Genomic DNA, 25005 nt, shown 5'->3' on the forward strand with positions numbered 1-25005 from the left:
GCAGCAGCCGCCGCGGCGAGGGTTGCGATGGGGCTGCCCCTCGGTGCCCGCACGGCTGCCGGGAGCGGGGAGCGCGGCGGGTAGAGCCGGAGCGCCCGCGGGCATCGGCGGGCGGGGCGGGGCTCGGCGCCGCATGGCAGCCGGCGCGGGCACGGCGGGGCGGGGCGGCAGGACCAGGAGGAGGAGGAGGAGGAGGTAAAGGAGAAGGAAGAAGAAGAGGGTGCCGCCGGCGTCGGGAGGGAGGAAAAAGCACGGAGCGGTGCATCCCGCCGCCGAGGAGACTCGGCCGGTGACATCACCGCTGGAGCTGCTGAGAGAGTCGGAAAATGGCTGCTGCGAGGTACCGGGGACCCCCGTGGGAAAAGTGGGGCTGCGACCGTGGGGCGCGGGGTGTCGGCAGCGGCGAGCGCCCGCGCAGGTCCGTGGGGGAAGGGGCTCTGTGGCGTACCCTGTACCCGAAGCATCGGTCGAGGCCGGTTTCCTGGCGGGGGGAGGGAATGGGAAACGATAATGAGATCCATCCTGGCAAGGTGACCGGGGCCCTGACCAGGTGCGGTGCTGCCCCGTGTCCCCGATGCCAGCGTTTAGTGGCAGCAGGCTGCGGGTGGGACGGGGCAGTGTGCGCGCTGCCCGGCCGTGCCCTACGCGAAAGGCGGCGGGGCTGCGCACAGCAGCACCTGCAGGGACCCTCGCCCTGCTGGAAACTGCATCGCGCTGCAGCCAATGTCAGCCCCGCGCCCTTCCCTCGCCGCCGGGCCGCAGCTGGTGCAGCATCAAAATCCTGCCATGTGCAGGTCGCTAATGCAGATGGTAACAGGAGTTCACCTATGTCGCTCTTTCTAGCTCTGTAGTTGTTATTGTGATAGTCCAGACTTTCAGAGACTGTTTAAGAGATGTTTGGAAATGCAGTTCTAAACTCCCTCACAGACACGCAGAAAAAAAAATCACTAGCTGAAAATATATCCAGGTACCATGCAAAAACCATTTGCTACTGGGGGAAAGGTTTGCTCAAGGCAAAACTCATGTGCTTTTCATGCGTCTTTGATGTGAGCTCACATATCTGTAGAACATTTCCAAAACTTCATAGAAATAATTAAAGTCTCTGTGTAAATATTGGAGAAACATTCAAGTGTTACTGCTTTGTATGACTGACATGAAGCTGCAGAGAAGCATGTGTGTAAATTTAGGTTAAACTAAAAAATATGCAAGCTGGAAAGATGGAGAGGGAAATGTATCTGTGGTGGCTTAAATAAGAACTGGGAAAATAATGTCTAGATTAGTAACATTAATTTATCACTGGGCTAATAACATTGTAACTCTTTACTGTACCCTTAAGGTTAATAACATTGTAACACTTTATTGTACCCTAGAGGTGAAGGAACTCTGTTATAATCAAAAGATGCTCGTGATAGAAGGGGAGGGGGGGGTGTAAGTAGAAAAAGAAAAATAAATTGGGTTTTAGGCCTATAATAATTTATTACAGGAATTTTGTATTATTTCATTCTATATACCAAGAGTGAGCCAGAATAGTCTGTCCTATTACTTTGTAAAATGGAAAGTTGCTACATTGCAGCCATGGATCCGAAGCTTTCCCTCACTGCCTGGAAACTGCCAAATGCTGTAAGGTTGTGTTGCATCACGTGGTGCAATATTGAAATCTTTCCTAATACCGCAGTACACTGCAGTAGAATGGTTTTAATGCAGATTACCTGGAGATTATTCAAACAGTCCACGTTACCTCACTAAAACATGAAGGAAATTGGTGTGATCCTCCTGGCATCATCCTGCAGTGCCACGCTGCAGGATATTGCAGGAGCAGGAAACTTTTTGACACCTTTAGCTCTGCACTGATTTATTGTTTCAGAGTGGGATGATAGAGCAAAAGAAGCAGGGCAGTGACTGCAGGGTAAATCACAGAGAACTGAGGGGGAGCAGTTCTTTTCACATTGTTCTCAGGTAACTGTGTAGAAATCATCTGACAGACAAATCTCTAGTGAAAGCTTTTTAGTTTAAGGTTTTATAGCTTTTTCTTTCTAAGAGTTAGAGCTCACTGGTATCTTGAGGATAATGTTTTTCCAAAAGGATATAATAAATTTCATGACAGCTGCTTTTTTTTTTTTTTTTTTTTTCAAATGTGAAAGAGAGTACAGTTGGGTACAAGAATGCTGACATGCATGATTTTTCAGAGAGCTGCTGCTCAGGCTTTTGACTCAACTATCTCACATGTACACCAAATTGCTTCTCTGGCTTTCTTCATATTCGTTACTGCTCTGTGCTTGTTAAATACTGCAGGGCATGGTAGTGTGGTTAGAATATTATTTCCATGTCAAATACAGTTGAATTTGCTGAAGTTACTACATTAAAAATAAGCAAATTATACGTGGGTAGTTTTTTTTCCCAAATAGTAATAAAGAGAATTTAAGAGAAGTTGTATATGTATCACACTTTTAATCTAAGATTTTTTACAGAATGTTTTTTAGGGGACTTTTCCTAAATCTTAAGGATGATAAACAGAGAAGACAAAAGAAATGAAGAGAGAAGGTTAAAACAAAACCTCTCATCTGAGATTTGACTTCAGAAGGGAGATCCTGGAGGTGAAGCCATTGCGGAGAAGAAGTAAAAGAAGGTAACAAAGCCTTGAGATTAACTGTGATCACGGGGAGTGGAATGGGAGGGAAGGCCAGAAGCTGTTGAGAAGTGGAATTAAGTGTTTTATAATCCAAGAAGGCAGTTATTGATTCTGCAATAAGCTGGGGGTCCTGCTGCCATTTTAGAGTACATATAATGTGAGTGCACTTTTGCAGAGTTGTGAGCTGGTGGGATGTAGGGTCTTGCAGATGCTTGTTTTGATGGGGACCACAGGCAAACACAGCAGTGACAAAGCCACTGCCATAGGTGAAGCTTTTGGTGGCAGTGCAGGAAGCAGCCTTTCACTTGAGCAGCGCTGAGGGAGGAGGTAGTGATGATCATTTGGTCAGAGGGATCAAAAAGGGAAGTTCTGCTTCAGAGAACCCACAAAAAAGAGGTGACCAGCAAATACTTGGAAGTGGAAAGGCACAGGAGGATGTTTCTGTTGTTGCAGTTACTTTTGAATGCAGTTTATCTATATTCCCAAGTTGGTGAGGCAGGGAAACAACATGGAAATTATGTCAAACTCCTGCAGTTTAATTTAAGAGTTGAACAGGGAATGTGCTGTAGCAGCAGCAGCAGCAGCCCTCCCACAGGGAGAAAATGCAGTGTTGACCTCAAATATTCTTTTAGCTGGTCTCTCATGATAGCCTCTTCTGACATAGCAGTCTTGCCCAGCAAGGCTGATGAAGGAGATCCTTTCTTCCCTTACCCTTGTCCAGCTTGGAGAATTGCAGTACAGTCTCTGGGCCAGTGCATATTCCTTGATAATTTAGGTTATGTTCAGCTACACCTTTTAAAAGAAACTAAAAATTCTAGCTGAGAATTTTAAACATAGGCAAAAAAAATTGCAAAAAGAAAATGTGATGGCATTTTGAGTGGAGAAACCATGTCTTCAGAGGTCTGCTGGCCTTCCCCAGTGTGAGCCATGGGATTCAAGGGAACTCCACAGCTCTGTGAAGGCACCTCTGCTCCTGCAGACTGAGGCCTTGTGGACCTCATTTTGAAGCTGTAAAACTCCCTGTGTCCGTGAGCTGAGGGGAAAAAGGTCACATGCTGCATCTGGTGATGTGGACATAAGAATACAAGATGATGCATGAAATGATTTCAGAAGAGTGGCTGACTGAGTGAAAGGGTAAGATCACCTCTTTCACTGGTATGTAGCTATGCTTTAAGGACTGTGTTTGTACTAATTAATTATAATTGAGAAAAATATTCTGCCTAAGTGACTACTTAACTGGTTAGAAGGGTTCTCTAATCATCTAATACTTTCTAACAAAATATTTGGATTTTTCCTCATCAAACAAAAACCAAAGTAAATACAGTCAAAACCAAAGAGGCAAGCAAATAAAATACAGAAGACATCATAGTATCTGAGTGTTATCAACTTCTTTTAATGAAATAATTGACTTTCCCCTTCAGTATTCTATTCACAGATTACATAATGCCTTCAGTGCTACACAAGCACCTTAAACATACCATAGGAAATGTTGTGAGAGATTAAGCCTTATGAAACTCTTTCTTAGTTGAAAGAATAACATTTGCTGGCTTGATATAGGCAACCCATTTAAAAGGAATTTGTTATGTGAATTGATATGTTCTAAATTCAGCAGGGTTATTACAAATCTTCATTCTGCAAAACTTGCTAAATTGTTTACTCCATACAGTGCTTCGTATGGTTAAAAGGCATGCTAACATTAGTTAATTCTCACAAAATCTTTGAAATTAGGTAAATGTTTATTGTTATTGCAGATTCATTGAAAAGAAAAGGTGAACTATAAATTTAAAGGTTGTATGATTTATCCAAGACCAAACTCTGTGATTCCAGTGCTACGGACTAAACACCTCCATGGCTGGAACATTTTGCCATCTGCAGGAGTCCTAAGTGACCATATAAAACCAAATTCTTGTCAGCTTTATATATGCAGAGGTAATTGTCCTTATTTTGTGGGCTCGTCAGCTCAAACAACTTGCATATTTAAATTCCCTCTGTTTATTAGACTGAATGTAAATCAAATGGAGAATGAGCCATACAGTTGTACACTCATGGCTTATAGTGTTGCTGGAAAAATGCTAACAGGAATCCTGTAGGCATAAATTGACTTTGTAAACAGAGAGGCTGTTCTTGAGCCTAGATGGAAATATACTGCTGAAGCTCCTATGGCACTTGTTTTTATTACAGCAGCAGTGTGCCCCTTTGTCCTTGGTTGAAATTTGCTCTGTATTCATTTTTGGCAGTGTTTAGAGTAGCAGTTGTCAATCTGTATGTGGCCTTACACCCCAGAGGGAATTGCATTTCATTAGTGTTTTAACTATATAATTGAAAGTTGTTTAAGGATTGTTTCAGACTGATATACAACACTGGTCATTCCACTTTTATATTACTTCATAAAGTTAGGCTGAACTACATACAGTAAAAAGACATTTAATTTTACAGAAAGGGAAAAATAGCTCTAGAAAGTTTTGAGGTTTTTATCCTTGCAGGGAAGATGCATTGCTGTCAATTCTCTGAAGTGTGTGCAGAATTACTCTTAGTTGAAGTAATATTCCCTGGAGTAAGAGGACAACATACATGTCTCTTTTTCTAGTTCATGACCTTTAATAGTAATGCAGATTTTTTTTTTCTCTTCCCACCTACCAAAATGCTGCAAACCCAGAGCAATTGGGGAAGAGATTTGGAGTAAAAGAGCAAGCACTTTGAGTATTAATCAGGCATGACTTCTCTTCTATGATCACTCACCTATGACAGCCAGTAAAGACATAGAAGTACAGATAGTAAAGATGCTGCTAAGTTATTAAATACTGGCCAAAAATTGAGCCTGGAATTTTCTAGCTGCTATGTCACTTCTTTGCTTTTAAGAGTTGAAGGGAGAAGGCCACCAACAGTCATGCTTTGGGGTAGAAAGAAGGATATAGTTTCTCCTACCTTATAAAAAGAGTAAGATGCATCCTGTTATAACCTCTCATATCAGGTTATCAGAGGATTTCTTTGAATAAGTCAAAATTGAAAGTATATCTAATATTTTTTCAGCCTTTTAGGAAAAGTTTGACTGCTTGGGCTCTTGCATGGAGCAAGCGCACAATTATTGCACCTCAGCAGAGATTTGCATGTGATCAAACTTTCTCTAATGACCCCATAAACATCTTTAGACAAGATAAGTCATGCATCACTGTTCTTTACTGTTTATAATTTGGGGGCTGTTAAAATGGATTGCATTGGATTTCCCAAGCCAGGTCATAATGAGCACGGCCAAGTATTTGACTTTACACACACACGTTGACTGTTTCTTCTTCCAGGCTACTTATTGCTTCTAAGTGTTTGGATATATTAACCTGCATGGAAAGAGCTTTCTTGGGATTATGCAAACTCCTGTAGCATAGGTATTTCATCCAGTTCAATAAATAGAGATTTATTTCTTGGTCTGTATATTAATACATTTTGTGGTGCATAGCATTTACAAACAAGCAAATTGAAGTGAGTATTAGTTCTCCATCTGTCAGCTGTGAAATAGCTATTTAATAAAGATATTAATCTGTCATGTAGAATTAAGATAGCTTCCTGCATCTTACTTGGCATCTTGCTACTCTAATGTGAATCTTTCACTGAGTGTGGGATTAAAATACAGATAAATAAATCTACATGGTTTATAGGCATATGAGATATCTAGGCTCCTATTTAAACTCAGGTAAATCATTGAGCCTCAGAGAACAATGCATTTTCCTGAATTTGTGTTTAGTGCCATTTGAGGTCCCTGGAATTAATAACCACCATTGTAAGCACAGAGGAGGATCCAAGCCCTGCGGGAAGTCTGTTCCCATCAGAAGAGGCTGCTGGAGGCCTGGCATAACAACTTATGGTATCTAAGATTGCACCATGCATTTATTTTTAGGCCACTGAATTGAACCCTACATTCAATTTTTTCAACCCTACAGCAGTTGAAAAAAAGCTGAATTTCTCTCCAGGAAGCCTTAACTGTGTTGAGTAGGGGCTTCACACTTATGACTGTTGGAGCTGCTCAAGGCTGAGACATCCCTGAAAGGATGACAATTGTGATAAAAAAACCTGTGGGAGATTTGTACATCTAGAGTAGCAGCTGAAGGCCAAGCCAATAACAGTGCTAGACACCTGCTTAGAAAGCCAAATTGCCCCCTGCATCTCCAGTGATTACAGCAATAACTTAAGACACCTGGTGCACCAGTGACACCTAAATGTAAGCATCTTAATCTAGAACTGAATCCTGTACTGAAAACCCAGTAATGATGCTAGCTTATCTTGAAATCCATTGAAATGAATGCCATCTTTCACTGATAGCTGAATAAATTATTGGTTAGAACAAAAATTTAGTACTTCCAGACATGCTAAATATACCTGCTTAAAAATTCATTATTCAGCCTTTCTTATCACTCAATTTAACAAATAAAATTATTAGTTTGATGTAAAAATCAGAGCTTTTCCAGTAGATTTCTTCAAGCTTTTGATTTAAGCCAGAGCCCTACAAAGGACTTTGTCATATGTAGGAATTAATATTATTTTATAGAACTCCTAGGTTGCTAAAACACGGGAGGAGGGCACTATTGTGAAAAATAATAATGGCTTCATGAATTATTTGGGTCACCCGACAGATTTTAGAATGTGGTTACAAGGTTTGCACCAAGTTCTCTGTGTAATCCTGTGAGTTGTAAATGCTGCTGAGGCTCAAGGCAAGGAGGCCATCTGGGTAAATAAGGCCAGAGCTGCTGCTTTACCATGAATAGCATCACTTCTTAGAAAAGTATCTCAGGTTATTTCACAGCGAGTCACACCAGGATAGTGATCTGCACATAGGAAGTGACCTCTTGAATATCAGGAATAAAATCATAGTTTTATCCTTCCTGTGGAAGACAAGTGAGATAATTTCTGTGCACTTAGTCTTAAGAGTTGCAGTAGTGTTCTGATAGATGCTCCCCCAGATTCCCCGCTGAATTTGGAACACAGCGATACTGATGATTCTGGAAAATCTGTGCTCTATATTTCTAAGCTGAGAGCAGCAGATTTGTGCTTTTGAATCATCTTTTCCCAGAAATGACTAAGATATTACCCTGTAAATCTTTTGAGCAGTAACTTTTGTATTCTGACAGCACCTAGTTCCACTGAATTCATCAGTAAATGTTACACTGGTTTCGGGTAAAAAAGGTTAGAACCTACAACAGAGCATAGAAGTTATTTAAATATGGTCATGTTTTCCATCATACACTTGCTATTGGGAACTTTGAGACTTCAGTGCAGCCCAGGTTTTTCATCAACGTTGTATTTAATATTCTGACAAGTTCTGTGTAAAATGTGACAGTCTAAATAACGCAACCCAAATGTGTCACTACCACTTATCATGCCAAATTGGAAATAAATAGGTTTTTATGAGGTAGATTTATTTTAAGACCAGTTAAGTTTGGGTTTTGGTTTGGCTTTTTTCCTAAGGAAAACTGGGATAATTTGAGTCTGAACTCAGAGGATAAATAATGTAAAATAGTAGTACATAATGAAATGTTAGCTTTATTATGTATTGCATTAAGGCTACATTTTTTGGCCTACAATAAATCCCCTTGCATTCCACCTGAGCCTCAGAAATCAGATGGGTTGGGTGCAGCTAGGCTTAGCTCCTGATTAGAACTTATTCAGCATTATCAGCCTGGTAAGAAATTGTATGATAACAGACTTGCAAATAGTGCAGTTTATCAGTTCAATACTATAGATCTGAGTTCAATAAAAACTTTCACAGTCCAGATTCACAAAAAGTACAGTTTCCTGAAATAATAGGAAAGCAGGTTCAGGATTGCTGGTCATAGGGTTGCACTAACTACAGTGTATCACTACAGCAGGTGATAGTAACAGAGCTCTATTACTGATATATAGATAGAAATATAAAAATATTCCTACAGGTCTTTACAATGCACTGAAGGCACAAAGCTCACCTAGAGGTATCCCTTCAGGGGAAGAGGACAGTCCATCAACTGATCCCAAGTAAGCAGAGGTGTTTCCCCCTCTCTCTTTTTTTCTTTCTTTGCCCCAAACCCCCCCCTTCCTTTTGGTGGGGTTTTGAGTGTTATGATTGTACATGTAAGGTGTGCTTTTATTTATCTTCATTTGCATTCTTAGGATGTAAAAGTTAATACACAAATAGGGCTCAATGAGTGTTTTGGTTATTCTCAGTCAGAATTTATAGTTGACACAAAAGGTAGAAAGATAGAATAAACCCTTTGGTCCTCCTCCACCTGCTGAGGTGGCAGTAAAGGCTGTCTGACCTTCACTAGAAAGTCTTAGATTACATCTTTGTCTCCTTAAAGGTCCACATTTATAACAAGGCTGTTTATGCAGAGTGGCTGGTAGAGAGGTGTGGGTTTTCTCTTGGGCTTCTCTGAGACTTCCACTTCACTCAGGCATCGTTCAATCCTTACACTTTGCTCGAGCCCGGTATAAGATAGGTGGGGCGCATCTCATGTTTTTCTCAACCAGTCTCATCAGTTCTTCACTAACATAAGGCAACTCAGTAGCAAGCCCGACCATTTACCATAATTATGGATCTGTGGTACATGGTTCCTGGATTTGCTGAAACCAGTGTCAAAGCCCTGTTTTAAGCCAACAGAATCAGACTCATCACGTAGGTACACAATCTCATGTTGTAAACTTGTAACACTTTGCACTGTGCTTACTGAAAGAAAAGAGAAATAATGATCTCAGCATGCCATCTGCCAGTTCTCTGTCTGAATGGAACAGACTATGTCAGACAAAGGGTGAGATATGTCTTTAAGTGATTGTTGTGGATTTTTGGTAGCTTTGGGGCTTCTTGTGTGGTTTTGTTTTGGTTTTGTTTTGGCTTTTTGTGTTGCTTAGAAACAATATCATGATTACAAATTTATAGCATTTGTGCAGTATGTGAGGGGTTAACATGTTTGTAAAAATTAAGAGTCCAATTAATGTTTCCTCTGCAGAACTTTAAAATTATTTGGCTCCTTCCTTTTTCTTTTTTCCCTTTTACAAATGATCTAGTATAGTGAAAAATTGTAAATTTGCATTTCAGTATTACTCAAATCAGTAGTGTTTTCAAATGGAGCATATAGCAGAATTAAATAACTTGTGAAGCATAAGTGGCTTTCAAAGGTCATATAATGTCTTTGTGGTTAGTAGCTGCACACAGGGTAATGCCTATGAAGGATCATGTTTCCTCCAAATGAACCACTGAACAAAGCATTCAGTGTCAGAAGTCTTACTTGATGACTTGCAGAACTATGTTAGAAAGATTTAGAACAGAGAACCAGATGCACTTTAACAGATTTCTTATGCCATCCTTTCAGCTCGCTATAACTTCTGCTGGTCTACTGGAATCTATCCTACTATTCAAAATCTGTTCAAAAGCATAAAAAGGTAATACAAGATGGGTTGGACCAGGCCAGCTTCTGTAAGGAGACACACCAACTTTATAGTCACTGAGTAGTTGGTGGAGAGAAATAGCCTGTCCCAGACAGTGTCATCTGCTGTCTTTTAGACACGTGTCATAGGGTGAGATGAATCACCTCTCTTTCGGCAGTGACTGAGCCAAATGTGGCTAGACAACCTCTCCCTTTTAAGGCAGTAAAAGTTTGGTAACATTAATCCCAGTCCCCAAGTTATTTTGTTTGTTTTCTGATGATACATTATAATTTGCCTTTTATTTGTTTCAGCAAATAAGATTTTAGAGGGAAGCATCTCCAGCAGTCCTTGGACAAGGTTCACATTGACTCCTGTGGGAGGTCGGAGTGAGAAAACACTGCAGGACTTCTCTTCCAGAAAATGAAGTGTTTCCCTGTTCCTCTCCCCTATTAGTGACATTTTGTTCTACCTTTCCATTCCCTTTAATCACTGCTACAGATGATGCCAGCAGACAGTTAGGTGTTATCCCCAGGGCCCGTGGATTGTCACAATAAATTCTGTGAAAAGACATGGTGTGATTAATGTCTATTGCAGGAGCTGAAGGCAGTGCTCCATAACATAAAAATACTTGCAATCAACTATTACATTTTGCTCCGATGTAATGATTCACATTTGGCGACGTAATGATTGCATCATTTTACCTATAACACAAGCAGTTGGGTTTATGTTTAGTAGAGCTGCAGCAGAGAAAAGGGGGCCTAGCCAGTTGCTGTTGCTGCCCCTCAACTGCTTTCCTGCCTTGGTCCCTTTATGAACAGCAGGACATTCCTATGGCAGATGTTAAGGCCCTTAGTGAAATTGCTTTAGCTGTTAAGTACACCCTCTGACCACAGGGAAGTATCTTGTCAGCTCAGAAGAACTTTATATATAATGTAGATAAATTGCTGAGCTCCATGTCCTGCCATGACCATGGTAAAAATTGTCCTTAGCTTAAAGAGGCAGGATGTATTTTCATGGCTCCAGGTGCTTGCCTGGTGCAAAGTCTGTGCGAGATATTTTGTTGTCCATGTGCTTCACAGTGTCTACCAGTGGCACCAGGCTGCTCTCATGGACTCTGAACCTCCAGAAGTTCACATTTCCTGTGGCTCCATTAAGCTGTTTAAAAATGTAGGCAGGTCTGATACCTTCCAAAAGCTGTTGGGTTTGGTACTGATGTCCATGGTATTGGCACAGTGTGCACATGACTAGCTCTGGTGCTGTGGGGAATCACCACAGCCCTGCATGCTGTGAAGAGCCTGTGTATCCAGTGTACCTCTGGAAATCCTGGGCTGGCTTGCTAACTCTGTACAAGTTCAGACCACAAGAATGTCCCATGGCTCAGAGAATATTTGTCTTAATACAGAATGAGATACAAAAGACAAACTGTTAGAGGACTGCAGGGAGACATTAAAAAAACATAGAAGCCAATCAATCAGTTGTTAGACTTAGCACACTGGCAGCTCTAACTTTGCTGCAATTCTGTGGCTCTTATGTGGGCTTTTAGGAGGGTAAAGAAGTAGCTCATAACTGCCAAGGCCAAGGGGGGAAATATCAAAGTACTTCATTTGACAATCAAAGAACTGGGTGGTGGAGATTGCTGTACTGGGTTGATCAGAGGTAGAAGTAACATCTTTGAGCCAGATGAGAAATGTTAAGCTGACTGAAGTATATACTCAAAAGCATTTTGAAAAATGAGGAAGAATACTGATGCCCAACTGATTGCATACTCCACCTGTTTCAAATCTGGTATTTTGTTGTTCATACAAACATGCAGTTCCAGTTTGGAACTTACCTGTCCATAGCAAGGTCAGTGCTGGAACTTTTGTTCCTTTGGATTCTGTTTTGTCTATATGTTTATTCATTTGAATGATCCCTGTCTGTGGTATGAGGATCCATCCAGCGTGGATCAGTGGCAGAATGAGGTCTCTAGTGAGTCATGCTGGGCAGAGATATTCAGGCTGCTTTCTCTTCCAGAATTTGCATGGGATGGATGTTTTCTGATCTTTAAAGAAAAATGTCAGTTCTTGCAAACACAGTCTTCTTTCTCCAGTGAGGCAATAATTAACAATGCTACTACTATCACGCTTAGCATATTCTGCATAAAGTTTGGTTTAATACTCCTTTTAATGGTGATTTCATATCTATACTGCTTGCCCTGTTGTATCAGTAAACATGTCAACAAGACTGCAGCTGTGTCTCGCAAATTTACAAGTTCTCCTCTGTATGGAAAGCCAGCTCTGTTGAGGCATAGCACAGACATGTGGAATAGTGGCAAACTGAGCTTCTGCAAATGAATTGACGTTACTTCATACAGCAGTGCAGCCAGATATTCTCACTTTGACATAATAGCCCCACATAATTCTCCTTTTCTAGCTCTGAGTTACCTTTTTGACAGCCTCTTCGTGAGGCACTAAATTTGCTTCTGACTGATTGAGGCCAAGTCAATTGCGAATCACACTGTCACATCTAGGAATTCATGTGTTTTCAGCTCTGTGAAAGTGTTTCACCTTTATGAATTGACCATATGTTTGCTGGAAAGAAGACTCAGGTTTGAAAATCAGATTTTCTATGTACTGATTTAATAATTTTCAAGTAGAAAATATCTTCTCTGAGTATAATGGCAACATTTAAAAGAAATGGTTACATTTCCAGTAGAATTTATGCGTTCATGAAAAGCTATCATCCTAAGTGGAAAATAAAGCTTAAAGTATGATGTGTTCCCTTCTCCTGGTAGAGAAATTCAGTGCTTTAAAGAACCCAGAACAGCACATTGCTTTTAAAGCATTGTTTTATGAAGAAAATTATGTAAGTGTTTATTTGGGGTTGGGTTCTTCTTGTTGCTGTTATTCCTCATGAAGCAGCCCAGCTCTCTTTGAGTCCCTAGCCTGTCACTTCTTTTGTACATCAAGTTTTCCACTGCCAGGATGTGTCATACCTCACCCACTCAGTTGCCCTGGGTAGTTCTGGGTTGGTTTTCTGTGGCTGCAATTGTCTTCCTGACCATGAAATGATAACCATACATCCCACTTAATAGCATGAATAGCTAGCACTTTCCTCCCTTCTAGGGAAGGGTTCTATCACACCTGTATCTTTTAGTCAGAAGCTGAACTAAAAATTTTATTGAGACAAATGTAAGAGTAGAGATCCCAGCCAGATTGAACATAGAAGTAACATGAAAGCCAGGACTTTATGAGTGAAAGCTGTTTTCTGTGCATAGTTTTGGAGGCAAATGTCTGATGTGCAGGTGTTAAACAGACCATCTCCCATCTTTCAAGGGGGATACAACTCACTGCTTGGCTAGTTTTCACTTTCTTAGAATATTTTCATACAAGGTAATTACCAATATCCAGCAAAAGGAGGGTTGTTTGTAGCTTTTCAAAGGGTTCTTGTAACATCCCTGTGGCATGATACAGTAACTGCTATTTTTCCTATGATATCCTTCAGGAAGTGTCTGTGTGACAAGAAGGCCATTTAACAATGAAAAAATTCACACTGTTTGATTTTGTAAATGATAATTCACTGCAAATTGGAGAGACTTCATGGATCCAGGACCTGCCCTGTGATGACAATGAACTAGAAAGGCTTCTGAAACCTAATGAACACGTACTAGTAAACTGGCCTGTGGGAGAAAGAAAGACAGAAAAGCACCTGGTGAAAGTTGTGTACATGAGTGGTGAGTGCAGTTCCAGAATATTTGTCTGATAGGAAACCTGCTCTTACGGTATAATTGGTGATTGTCTGTGCTTTGGCCTTTTTCCTTTCCATCACTTCAGATGACCCCCAAGAGCTGGTGGAAATGATGCAAAAGATATTACGAGCAGATGAAATCACAAAAATACAAGTCCTTGGAAAAGGCAAGAGGAAGAGGATAGAAATGATATTCTCAGAAAGTGAGGACAGTGACCTGGACAAAGAAAAGGTGAGTTTGTGTCTTTATGTGCCTTATATTGTTAGGTCCATAAAGGAATGAAATAGACTGTAACTATTGATTCTTCATGATATAACACACAAAGGATGTACAGCAGGAATACAGGCAGCCTTCACGTGGTACCTCAGCACAATAACCTGTCAGAGTAATTACTTAGGCCAATGGATTTTGTCCTTTTCTGTGTCAAGAGATGAGTGTTATTCAAGGCTTTGGTGCTCTGCAGCTCCACTGTGTTTTGCCCCATAAGACAGAAATCTGACTAGTGCGTAAAAAAGGGAAGGAAGCAGGTTTTCTGAGGTGTGCCTTGTGCTGAGATCTGAAGTGACAAAATATAGGCAAGGAAAACATAAAAGTTAACTAAATTACAGATACATTTTTTAAAACTACAAACCAAGAACGTCCAGTGCACAGTGAATAAAAACTTATGGTATATTATGAAATACTGTAATGGAAGGCTCTATAGGAATGCAAAGGCACTGTTATGCACTTTTTACAGGGGAAGATGATGAAACATATAAAAAGAAAGAAATCATTGCAGGCATCTGCTCCTGCCAACATCCTGAGTCAACTTGAAACATCTTTAATTAACAAACAGGTAAACATCCATTTTCAGCAATTTCAATGTATCAAGCAAAAAAAAGCTTGTCTGAAGGGCATTTGTCTGAAAGGCATTTTTGCAGGAGGCATAGGATTTTTGCCATAGTGAAGTTAACAGTTAACAGTTCTAAAAGATGCTGCTTTGGCAAATTGGTGGATGGAGAACAGAGACAAAGGTATCTAACAGTTACATATTAAACTTTCATTTTTAATTTCAACTGGAATACTAATAGCTATGTTTGGTGAAAGCTTTTATTAAAATGGACTGAGTCTGTTTATACAAGAGAATTTTTTGATTTAGCCAGATATTTTAATGTTAGTTTTGATGCTTTGGTTTTATGTCATTGTCACTCTAGATATCACAGTTATTTGGGGTTTTTTTTCAGAGAGAACCATATTCAGGAAGCAGCTTTCTATATAGTGAAAGTAGCAGTGATGATGAAGAGCCTTTATTTCAACTCTCCAAGGTGGAACTCTGTGCCAAAATTAAAAGTCTCAAGAGGAAGCTGACAGATACCATGAGAGAAAACTGCCGCCTAAGGCAGTCCTTGGTGATGCTTCAAGGTAAAACTGGGAGTATTTTGATGAAAAGGAAAGCCTGAAGATCAGGAAAAACTTGATTTATAAGAGGCCATTTGGATGGGAATTAGGGATGCTCAAGCACCTGACATGATCAAGGCCTACCATTAGCATCACAGTCTGTGATACATGGCAGCATTTAATTCCAGCAGCACTTACACAGAGGCCATGCAATCATAGAGTTAGAAATGAAAAATGTGTCTAAATCCTGCCAGTTGCTCCCAAGAGAACCTTTCTGTATGCTATGTAACCATTGGCTAAGCTCAAATACTTCAGTGACCTGTCCAACTACCCTTATTTACTACCAGTTTTTCTTGATCAATTGATATTTCATTTATTCTGAAATTACTTAATTTCTAACTACTTTGGTGATTCTTCATTACTGATAATCTGAGTTAGTTTCAGATGCACCAAATTTAATTTTTTCCCAGAGATGAAAAATTTCATTCCTCTGTAAATGAGCCCTTCATCTCTTAGTGATCATCTCTGAAGTGCCTCTGGCTTGTCCCTGTCCCTTACTCTAAGGCAGCCAAAACTGAATCCAGAATTTCAAACCACTAGTGAATGAATAAGGTTTAAAGAGGATTTACTCCCTCCTGTGCCAGATACACCATACCATCCCTAGACAATGTGGTGGTATCTGGTTTTTTTTGTTGTTGTCAGGTGATTTTGCAACTGTTTATCATTTTCATTTCCCACCTGATTCTTACCTTATTCATCTTGGTTTGAATCATTCATCTCCACCTTTTTAAATATTATTTGTAAACATTTTCTTTGTCTCTGACAACTTTTCTCTCACATATAAGTAAATTTACCTTGCATCCTGAGCAATTATCTTAGTCTTTTACAGTATTTTATTTAATTTAGTGATTCTGTATCTTGCTGATATGTTATCTCTTGCATCCTTTTTACTTTGCATTGATTCTTATTAATGGATGCAATAAAAGTTTATATTTGAAAATATTACTTTGAGGAAAGGTTATTTAAAACATATTCTCTAGAGATTAAAAAAAAAAAAAGAAAAAGCCTTTGAAGTCTGTGTAACTTCTCTGAAGAAAAAAAAAAAAACCTTAGACATCACTTAGCCCATATTCAATAGCTTTGTGGACTTGTAGAGATTTTGAGATTGTGAAAAGAAAAAAGATAAAAAGTCTGTTTTGTGCCAGGATGGGCATGAACTAGTAATTCCTCTTAGCCTTGCACTGAACTGATTTATTCTAGAAACTGAGCCCAGATCTTCATGGGTGCGGACAGTAGAATGGCAAGAAAGCATTTGAGAGAAGAGGAAAAAAGTATATTGAAATGTCTTTGCTGACTACTTTGAGTGTTTCGCATTATTTGACAGGAATCTAATTGCAAAAATATCCCTGCTTATGTAATTGGCATCTGAAAGCTTCCATTACTATTTTACCCCTCACTTTTCATCTGATTTCAGTGTTGCCACAGGCAGTCACTCACTTTGAGGAGCTGGTAGGGATGGCTGAAGCACTGCTCAAAGGGGGAGTGACATCATCCACGTCCAGTCTGCATCCACATGCTGTTTGGAAGGCATCTCACAATCCATTAGCAGATTCCTATGCAGCTATGCATAGTAACTCCAGCTCACCAATAATTTTGAATGTGGAAGATGAGGAGCAACAGACTGAAAAACAGGTCAGTTAAAAGGCAATTTCAGGCATAAAACTTTATATAGCATAAAGTTTACTGTTATAGCATAATATAAAAAATAACCATCAGTAAAATAATTTGTCATCATTGCATTTATAACATAACTAATGAGCTCCTTTTGTGCAGAATGCTCTTTCCATGAGAAGCATTAGCTTTTATTCAGTGTCCTGTACACTCTCAAATTCACTTTAATTTCAATGACCTTGTATATCTGTGGCTAAGGGCAGAATGTGGATGCATGAAGAAAATGCCAAGATCCAGGGATAACTTCCAGCCTAATTGTTTGGATGCCAAAAGGGAATAATAGTATTTCCAAGATAATCTAAGATGAATACCAGCAGTCTGCTCAAACTGTTAATTTGTAATTGGAGGCTGCTATGTTTCTTCTCCTGTTCCAGACACTGGCTAGCAGTTAAGTAGAAATACACATATACAGAGATACTGAGTAAAGAAGTTCCCTTATTCTCTGCAGTTATAACAGAACATCATTGAGAAATCTAAGGCACAGAGGCTGTACATGAAAAAAATGAAGACACAACAAAAAAAAATTATTCTAATGTCTGCATTCATAATTTACATAAACATTATTATGCACTGGGTCATGCTAATCCATGCAAATCATTCCTGTGTGTTGTCATGGAGCACTAAAATCCAAAGAAGTCTGTTAAGAATTATCGTGGTGTGTTTTGACTGCATATTGGAAACCACAAAATTTGACCTAACATCTTCAAAGAAATAAAAAGACCTAATTTTCTGCGCAGCCTGCCTTACTTCATAGAGGGAGCTCAAAATTGCCTATTAGGAGAGTTCAAACTCTGGCTGTACCAGTGCTGCATGCAGAAGCCACTCTCAAAGCCCAGCACCAGATGTGACAGTTCTTAGGGCATGTCTGCTCACAGGCAGGAATATTTGCTTGGGCACGGTGCCATGCTACCAAGGCAGTACAGAAACCATGCCAGAACTGGACCACAGCCAGCCTGCATGGAGAGCAAGCAGAAGGATTTTGCTATGTCTGAACGTGTCCTGTCTCCACTAGTGAGTAATGAGGATGGTGAAGGGTTTGCTAGGATGCATGGGGTCCTTAGTCTGCCCCACACTTCCTTGTGGAACATAATCAAGCTGTGTGTATAGTCCCAAACGCTGAGCAGTATGCAAGTGTGGTGTTATCTCAAGCACACTGTTTGCAGAGATTACTTTTGAAATTGTGGTTTAGAAATAGAAAATGAAAAAGGTATTTCAGTGGTAATAGTACATAATATTTCTAGAAAACTGCAATAGTTATGCCTATGACCAATTTTGTTTTCCAGTTCAAGATCGAAAAGTGGCAGATTGCACTTTGTAACAAGAGCAAACCTCAAAAATTTATAAATGACTTGATGCAAGCACTTTATACACATGAATACATGGCTACACACAGCCTGACAGGTGCAAAGTCCTCCTCTTCAAAGGATAAAGCGGCAAAACCAGCTATGAATCAGAATGAAGTTCAGGAAATCATAGGTGATGACTTGTTAACATTACTCAGCGTGGCTCTGACTTGACAGGGGGCTTTCTTGGAGGGAGGGGCTGTCATGCTTAGCAGCTGGTCTACTCAGGTGATGAGCTGCTTCCTATTTCCTTCTTCAGGTACATGCTTTTTAAAACCATCTGTTAAAAATACTACCAGTGAAATGCTATGTAGTAATATTTCTATTGTGTGAATATCTTGAATTCTTGAACTCTATGTGTGGGTTTTATTCAGCTGACTGCTCAGGAATAGTGATATTGTAAATTGTTTTAGCCTTTGCAAGGTTAACCTGCAAGAGTCAAACTTGGAGCATGATGATAACAGATCAGGGAAAGCAAAAAGAGGACACACTTGGATCAAATTTTAAATTATATCCGCTCTGTTCTGAAGTTTAGTGAATGTTATGAATTCTGACATTTTAAATAGTGCTAGAGGCAAAATGAGACTGCATAGAAGACAGAAATAGTGATCAGAGAAGCAAACAAAATTTGATTTATGCTGAGGTTTACAGCAGAAAAATTTGGTGAGTAGGACAGAAAATAATTTCAGATGGAAGTATTGGCTTTAAAGAAAACAGAATTTTGTGAGCATATGAAGCCAAATTTTAATTGGATTCACGCCTATTACTAAATACTAGAAAAATACAGCCTTAATTACTGTACTATAATTCCTCCCCCACTGCCATTCCCTTGGACTTTGCAGTTCTCTTGGTTCCCTTCTCAGTTTAGCTCCAGTTCCTGTACCTTAGTACAGTTTCGTTGAAGTTAGCCAGCAGTTTCAAAAGTTATTAGTTGCAAAAACCCTTTTTGCTTAAGAACCTTGTTAGGAAAAAAAGGCCCAAAGTCAAGAGAGATAAAAAGAAAGTGTGTGTAGGATGGTAAAAATATATTTAGAAGCAGTAAGATGAGACAGTTTCAGAATGACATTTGAGAAAAATGAAAAATATTTAATGGGATGAGAAAAATGGTAGGACTCAATCATAATGGTCTTTTTCAACCTGAATGATTCTAAATCCTACTAGGGCCTAGGCAAAACTGAAAAGGGAATCAGAGAAGGTAATCAGAGAATGGAATACAGCATGTTGTGGAGAATTCAGTGATAAAGCCTTTAAAGAAATCAAAGAGAAGAATACTCTGGAATTTAAACAGAGAAGTGTCAACATTATACAAGAGAAAAAGAAAAATGAGAAGGAAACTTAGGAGTTCTAGGACTGTAGAAACTGAGTTAGTAAATCAGATTATTTGAAGAAGATGGAAAGTGTAGGACTTCAAAATAAAATTAAATTAAAGGGCAGGGAAGATAATGGAAAAGAAGGGAGCAGGAATCGCGTTCCTCATGTTGAGTCCTGCTATTATTCATTCATTCAAAATATCTATCCAGGTAAAACAGAAGAGAAATTTTTAGAAAAAGTGACATCACCTGCAAATGAAAATTAATGAGAAAAAAAGAGTAAGATTCAGAGTCATAAGGACAGATGAGGATGGCAAAAGGACTCTGATCAAGAACAGAACATAAGGACAGATGATTAGCAAGCACAAAACACTCACTACAGAAGCCCTTGTGGCTCTGGAGTTCCTTTTGAGTCTGCCAAGAGCAGGCACAGCAATGTGGAAGGCACAAAGAAAAACAGGAGCTGTGTAAAATCTATGAAGGAGTTTGTAAAGATTGTGAAGTAACTAGAGTGGCAGCTGAAGTAGCTGGAACTTGAGAAGATGCAAGAAATATATTTTTTATATTACACATTTCTTGTTTCTCTGATATGGAGGGTCCATATATATATAAATATATATCATCTCTTTATTTTGCAGGAATCACAAAACAGTTGTTTCCAAACACAGATGATGCTTTAATTAGGCGCATGATGGGACAAAAACTGAACAATTGCACCAAGAAGCCAATTTTAAGCAAAGACCTTAACTCAGGTGCTTTTCAGAAACATAGCTTTTGGTAAGTCACATAAAAAAATGCCTGCGCTGTGTAATTCTGCGTATTACTTCATAGTAATAAAATCTAAAAGGAGTCTTAAAATTCAGGGAACAATACATATTTACCTACTTGGTATATGCGCTACCAAGCCAGTAAATATTTCCGTAACCTTGTACAAAAAGTACATAATACAGAAGCAGTCTTGCTTAACATTACTGCACAAAAATAGTTATTGTTGCCAGACAAAACGGCACAAAACTATTAAATTACAGGTAGAGAAAACAGAAGGAAGCACATGGAGTTGCTTTGCTGAATATGTCTATTTCAGATTTAACATTATTTACCTTTCTAATTATTCTCTGGATCACCAGAGACTAGTTAATTCCATTTTCATGTCACCTGTTGTACCCCAATTAACCCACAAGTGAATATAGGAAAAAATCACACCTCTTTGGTATGTATTTATAAGAGTACTGAGGGCGAGCTAAGCTGGCAATCCTTTACTGCCCAAGCAGTCTAAATTATTGGGTCAGAGGAATTATTAAATAACATCTTACCTTTTTGGGGCATTTCTGCCTTGTGAATGAAACTAATACAAAATTACCATTCTCAGGGCTACAGTCGGTGAAGTCAGCTATTTGCACAGTACTGTTTCCACACATACCCAATGCACATATCACAGAAGGGTGGAGCTGGAAAGGATCTCTATAGGTTGGCTGGTGCAGCCCCTGCTGCTCCAAGGGATCACCCAGACCAGGTTGCTCAGGGCCATGCACAGTTTGGTTGAGTATCTGCAAAGGCAGAGACTCCCCCACCTCTCCAGGCACACTGCCGCTGCTCCGCCACCCTCACCCTCAGGTGTTTGCTGATGTTCACACAGGACCTCCTGTGTTTCCATTTCTGCCCATTGTCTCTGGTTTTGCCACTGGGCCCCACTGAGATGAGCCTCCATCTACTTCACACTCTCCCATCAGACAGTAGTGCACACAGATAAGATCAGCTTGAGCCTTCTTGAGCCTAAACAGGCTCAGCTGACTCAGCCTTTCCTCAAAAACCCAATAAGAAATGAGCAAGGAACAGGACAAGAGATTAAAATAGGGTGACAGGGAAAAGAGATTTGTCCTTACTTAGACATTCTATACTCAAGTAACATTTTTCTTCTTCCTGGTCCACTTAACTCCTGCGTGCTTTTAAAATCTTTGCAACTGTAAGACACTTCATAAGGAAAAAAACCCAACCAAAAAAAAAAAAAAAAAAAAACCAACCAAAAAAACCACCCAACAATAACAACAAATAAGAAACACCCCAAGATAGTTGTCTATGTTATGATACAAATGTTTGAAAAGTAGTGCTATGCTTCTAAAATTTGTTTCTAAGCCACCTGGTAGTATTCCATGTGGTCTGTGAATTATTACTTGAGAAATACTTACAGAATATCTGTTAGGAAAATCCACATACACAGGTTTTTCCATCTGGAAACAATGAACAAATGCACCAGCCTGGCAAAAATGAAGTTTACTGTGTTAATGCTTTTCTCCTAGAGATGAGAAGACTTCATAAATTAAAGGTCCCATGTATTTGTAATATACAGTATGCAATTATTCACTGCAGTGTTTTCCCTTGTCCTTAACACAGTCAGGAAAAACAACAGCACAAAACCACAGATCTTGTCTTCTTTGAAAATATTAAAATCTTAAATATTCTAAATCTTTATCTTCATCAGATGGATCCATACATTTTGCTAATTCCTGAGTCTTCTAATGTATACAGTGTTCCTGAAGCCTTGACAGGAAGACATTGAATATACTAAAACAATTCTGAGTTGTTATTTAATACTGCCTATGGACCTTCCAACTTAAACCCAATATTTTAAAAATGCCCTTTCAATATTTTAAAAACACCCTTATGTCTGTTATTGATCAGTGCTTATGTAAAATCCAGTCCAACATCCATTGTGACCAATTCAAATATTGCCTGAATAGTGTCTTTTGAACTGATGCATTTATAATGTATTTTTTTACATCTGTTAAGCATTCCCTCATTGTCAAAGCAGTTAAGCACCATCTAAGTAATCAAGGTAACTTGGTGATTCCATTAACTCAGATGACACACATTGTCTGTAAGAAAAGTAAGACATTTCAAAAGTGCTCATAATCTCACTGCTACTCCTTCAGTCCACCTTCCAGCAATGAAATACAGAGAGGGGTAGAGAAAATTCTGTTGTGAAGGACCTTTAGTAACCATTTATCCAAACAAGTTACTAACTTCAAAAACTGGTGTTGCTGCAGCTTTTATTTCCTGCCTTGCTGCTATTTCTTTCTTACTCACCTCCTTCACCTTTCTCCAGAGTAGAATTATGACCTAAGAGAAAAAATATGGAAACAAATCCAATGAGGCAGAAAAATTTCCATCTCAGATCCATGAAGCTGAGGTGAAACAAGGAAAAGGGCAATGTGACAGTGAAGAAAACTATTTAACTAGCTAATAAACAAACTCTGCAACTTGGAAACTAAGAACAGTACTAATTGCACATTTAATGTTAATATCTCAAACTCAGTTATAAATTGTCTCAACAGTGGTTCAACAGCTGCTCCTCAGGGCATCATCTCTTCGGCTGTTCCTCCTTGTACACAAGACCAGCGGGATGATGATTCACCAGCTGCTAATGCACAACTTCAGCAAAGTGACAGCTGCCGGACTCCTCCACCTCCCACCCCAGAAGGTCAGCAGGAATGTCCCAAACTCACTTCTTCTAGGGTGGAGTCTCAACTCGCCAGCAGCTCACCAGCGCCCTCTCCCAACCAGGGTTGTGGACAGGATCTCAGGAATTCAGACAAGGAATAACAGGTGTTTCATTCCAGCTCATGTGCTCCACAGAGATTGAGAAGTGATATAAAGTAAAAAAGAAATAATATCTAAATTATACTAGATGTATGGTAGTGTCCAACAGCGGACAGAGATAGAAGCCTGAGATTTTTTTTCTCAAACAAATGAAAATCCCATAGTCTAGAAAAAAATTGAAGGCATATTAATATATTTGAATTTAAGATGTTATAAGATATATGCATGTTATGCAGTAATTAAAATATGTACTGAAGAATACAAGTAAAGTTCCCCTTAGTTAGAAAAAAAACATTATTTAAAGTACTACCAAAAGAATATATATGAGGAACCATAATTCCCCTCGCTTTCACCTTGACAGCCAAGGGAAAACTGCTTAAATGATCAAGGAAAGTTATTGTATATTAATGCAAAAAAGATATAGTGATATGGAGAGAAAACAGAAAGATCTCCTAGTGAAATGAAGACTGTGGCCAGGACAGGAGTAGAAAGCACAGGGCCACATGAGCAGAGAAGAAGAAATGAAATAGATGTTTAAGGCTGCCACTAACTAGGAAAACAAAATAACTTTCTTAGGCCAATGAAACTACAACTTTCAAGATATCCACAGGAAAGAAGCAGTTATTTTTTAACCTCTTAAAGTAGGAAAGGCAATGGAAGAAGCCATGTTCTTTTGTAGCTCAGGGACGAGTCCTCCAGGAGAGCCTGTTTAGTTATGGAATCCATTCTCTTACAGGGATTCTGCTGCTGGCACCCTGCTGGTTTGGCAGCTCTTACTCCCTTCTTCTTCCCAGACCATCAAGTCCATAGGATAAGGGTGCCTGGTCTCTTCAGTGGGGAAATAGAGGACATTTCAGCAGAACCAACTAGTAAAGGGCAGAGTTGTCAGCTTCTACTCCCTGTGTTTTGATTTTGGTATGCTACCCCTTGCTTAGAGAAAAGGTGGACAGGCAGTCCCCTCATGGGACTAGGACCAGAAAAATCCGAGTATCTGGGCAGTTCCCCTTGAGATCTGACACCACTTCTTCCAGGAAGTAGCTAGCAGTCACACAAACCCTACAACAGCCTTAGGAGGAGGAGTGGAAGATACAGGCTCCCCAGGCCAGTGGTCACAGCACCAAGCCTGGCAGAGTTCAAGAAGTCTTTGGACAATGCTCTCAGGCACATGGTGACTCTTGAGGTGTCCTGCACAGGGCCAGGAGCTGGACTCGATGATCCCGATGGGTCCCTTTCAACTCAGCATATTCTGTGGTTTTATGATTTTTTTCCTTGCTGACTGATTTCAGGATTTCAGTGTGCTGACATGGGAAGGAGCTTGGGACTATAGCTTTCCTGTTTGAGTGCACTTCTCCCAGAACTGAGAGTACTGTAAGCTGAATCTATTTCAAACATGGCAAACAGGCAACTAACAAATCAGATTGGAAAAATAAAATGACATTATGCTGAAGAAATCTTGTTTGATTTAAGGAGGATTTCAGGATGTGTGATTTACAGAAATAAGTTAGAAATAATATTAGGGTGAACACTGAAAAAAAAATCTGAAGATAAGGTTATCAGCCAAATACTGCTGAAGTGAAGTGCTGCAAATCTAATTGTTCTAGAGCAAGGCACTAATAGAATGCACCATGGAGAAGACTTGTTTGTGGGCTGGGGTACAAATTAAGTGATTTGCTCTCCTTTTTCATCTCTCACCTAACAATTCCTTGTAGATAGGATCAGGATGAAAGCAGGTATGAAATATGTTAGTTCTATCTCATGCTATTAACTACTGTCTATAAAATGTAAGAGAAGGATATTTGCTATTATGTAAATTTTGTATATGTAATTGTATGTACAGCATATATAATAATGTATATAGTTAATCCTATTTTTGAAGCAACTTTCTATCAAATAAAATGAAACATTACT

General features: G+C 39.5%; 1 protein-coding gene across 6 annotated transcripts; it reads left to right on the forward strand.

Moving 5' to 3' along the window:
• The first annotated feature begins 201 nt into the window (after positions 1-201).
• Positions 202-25005, forward strand: BEND6 (BEN domain containing 6). 6 transcript variants are annotated; one of them, XM_038134011.1, is made up of 12 exons: positions 202-340; positions 2469-2626; positions 8545-8626; positions 13496-13724; positions 13825-13970; positions 14476-14574; positions 14963-15140; positions 16591-16808; positions 18131-18323; positions 20139-20277; positions 22833-23103; positions 23834-25005. In XM_038134011.1, exons 4-11 carry the CDS (start codon positions 13529-13531, stop codon positions 23098-23100), a joined length of 1437 nt encoding a protein of 478 aa, XP_037989939.1. In that variant the 5' UTR covers positions 202-340; positions 2469-2626; positions 8545-8626; positions 13496-13528; the 3' UTR covers positions 23101-23103; positions 23834-25005. The 6 variants fall into 6 exon arrangements, with proteins under 6 accessions (XP_037989939.1, XP_037989938.1, XP_037989936.1 ...); XM_038134010.1 differs by having other exon boundaries at positions 9958-13724; positions 22833-25005; XM_038134008.1 differs by having other exon boundaries at positions 22833-25005.

Source organism: Motacilla alba, chromosome 3, assembly GCF_015832195.1.
Source record: "Motacilla alba alba isolate MOTALB_02 chromosome 3, Motacilla_alba_V1.0_pri, whole genome shotgun sequence".
NCBI lineage: Eukaryota > Metazoa > Chordata > Aves > Passeriformes > Motacillidae > Motacilla > Motacilla alba.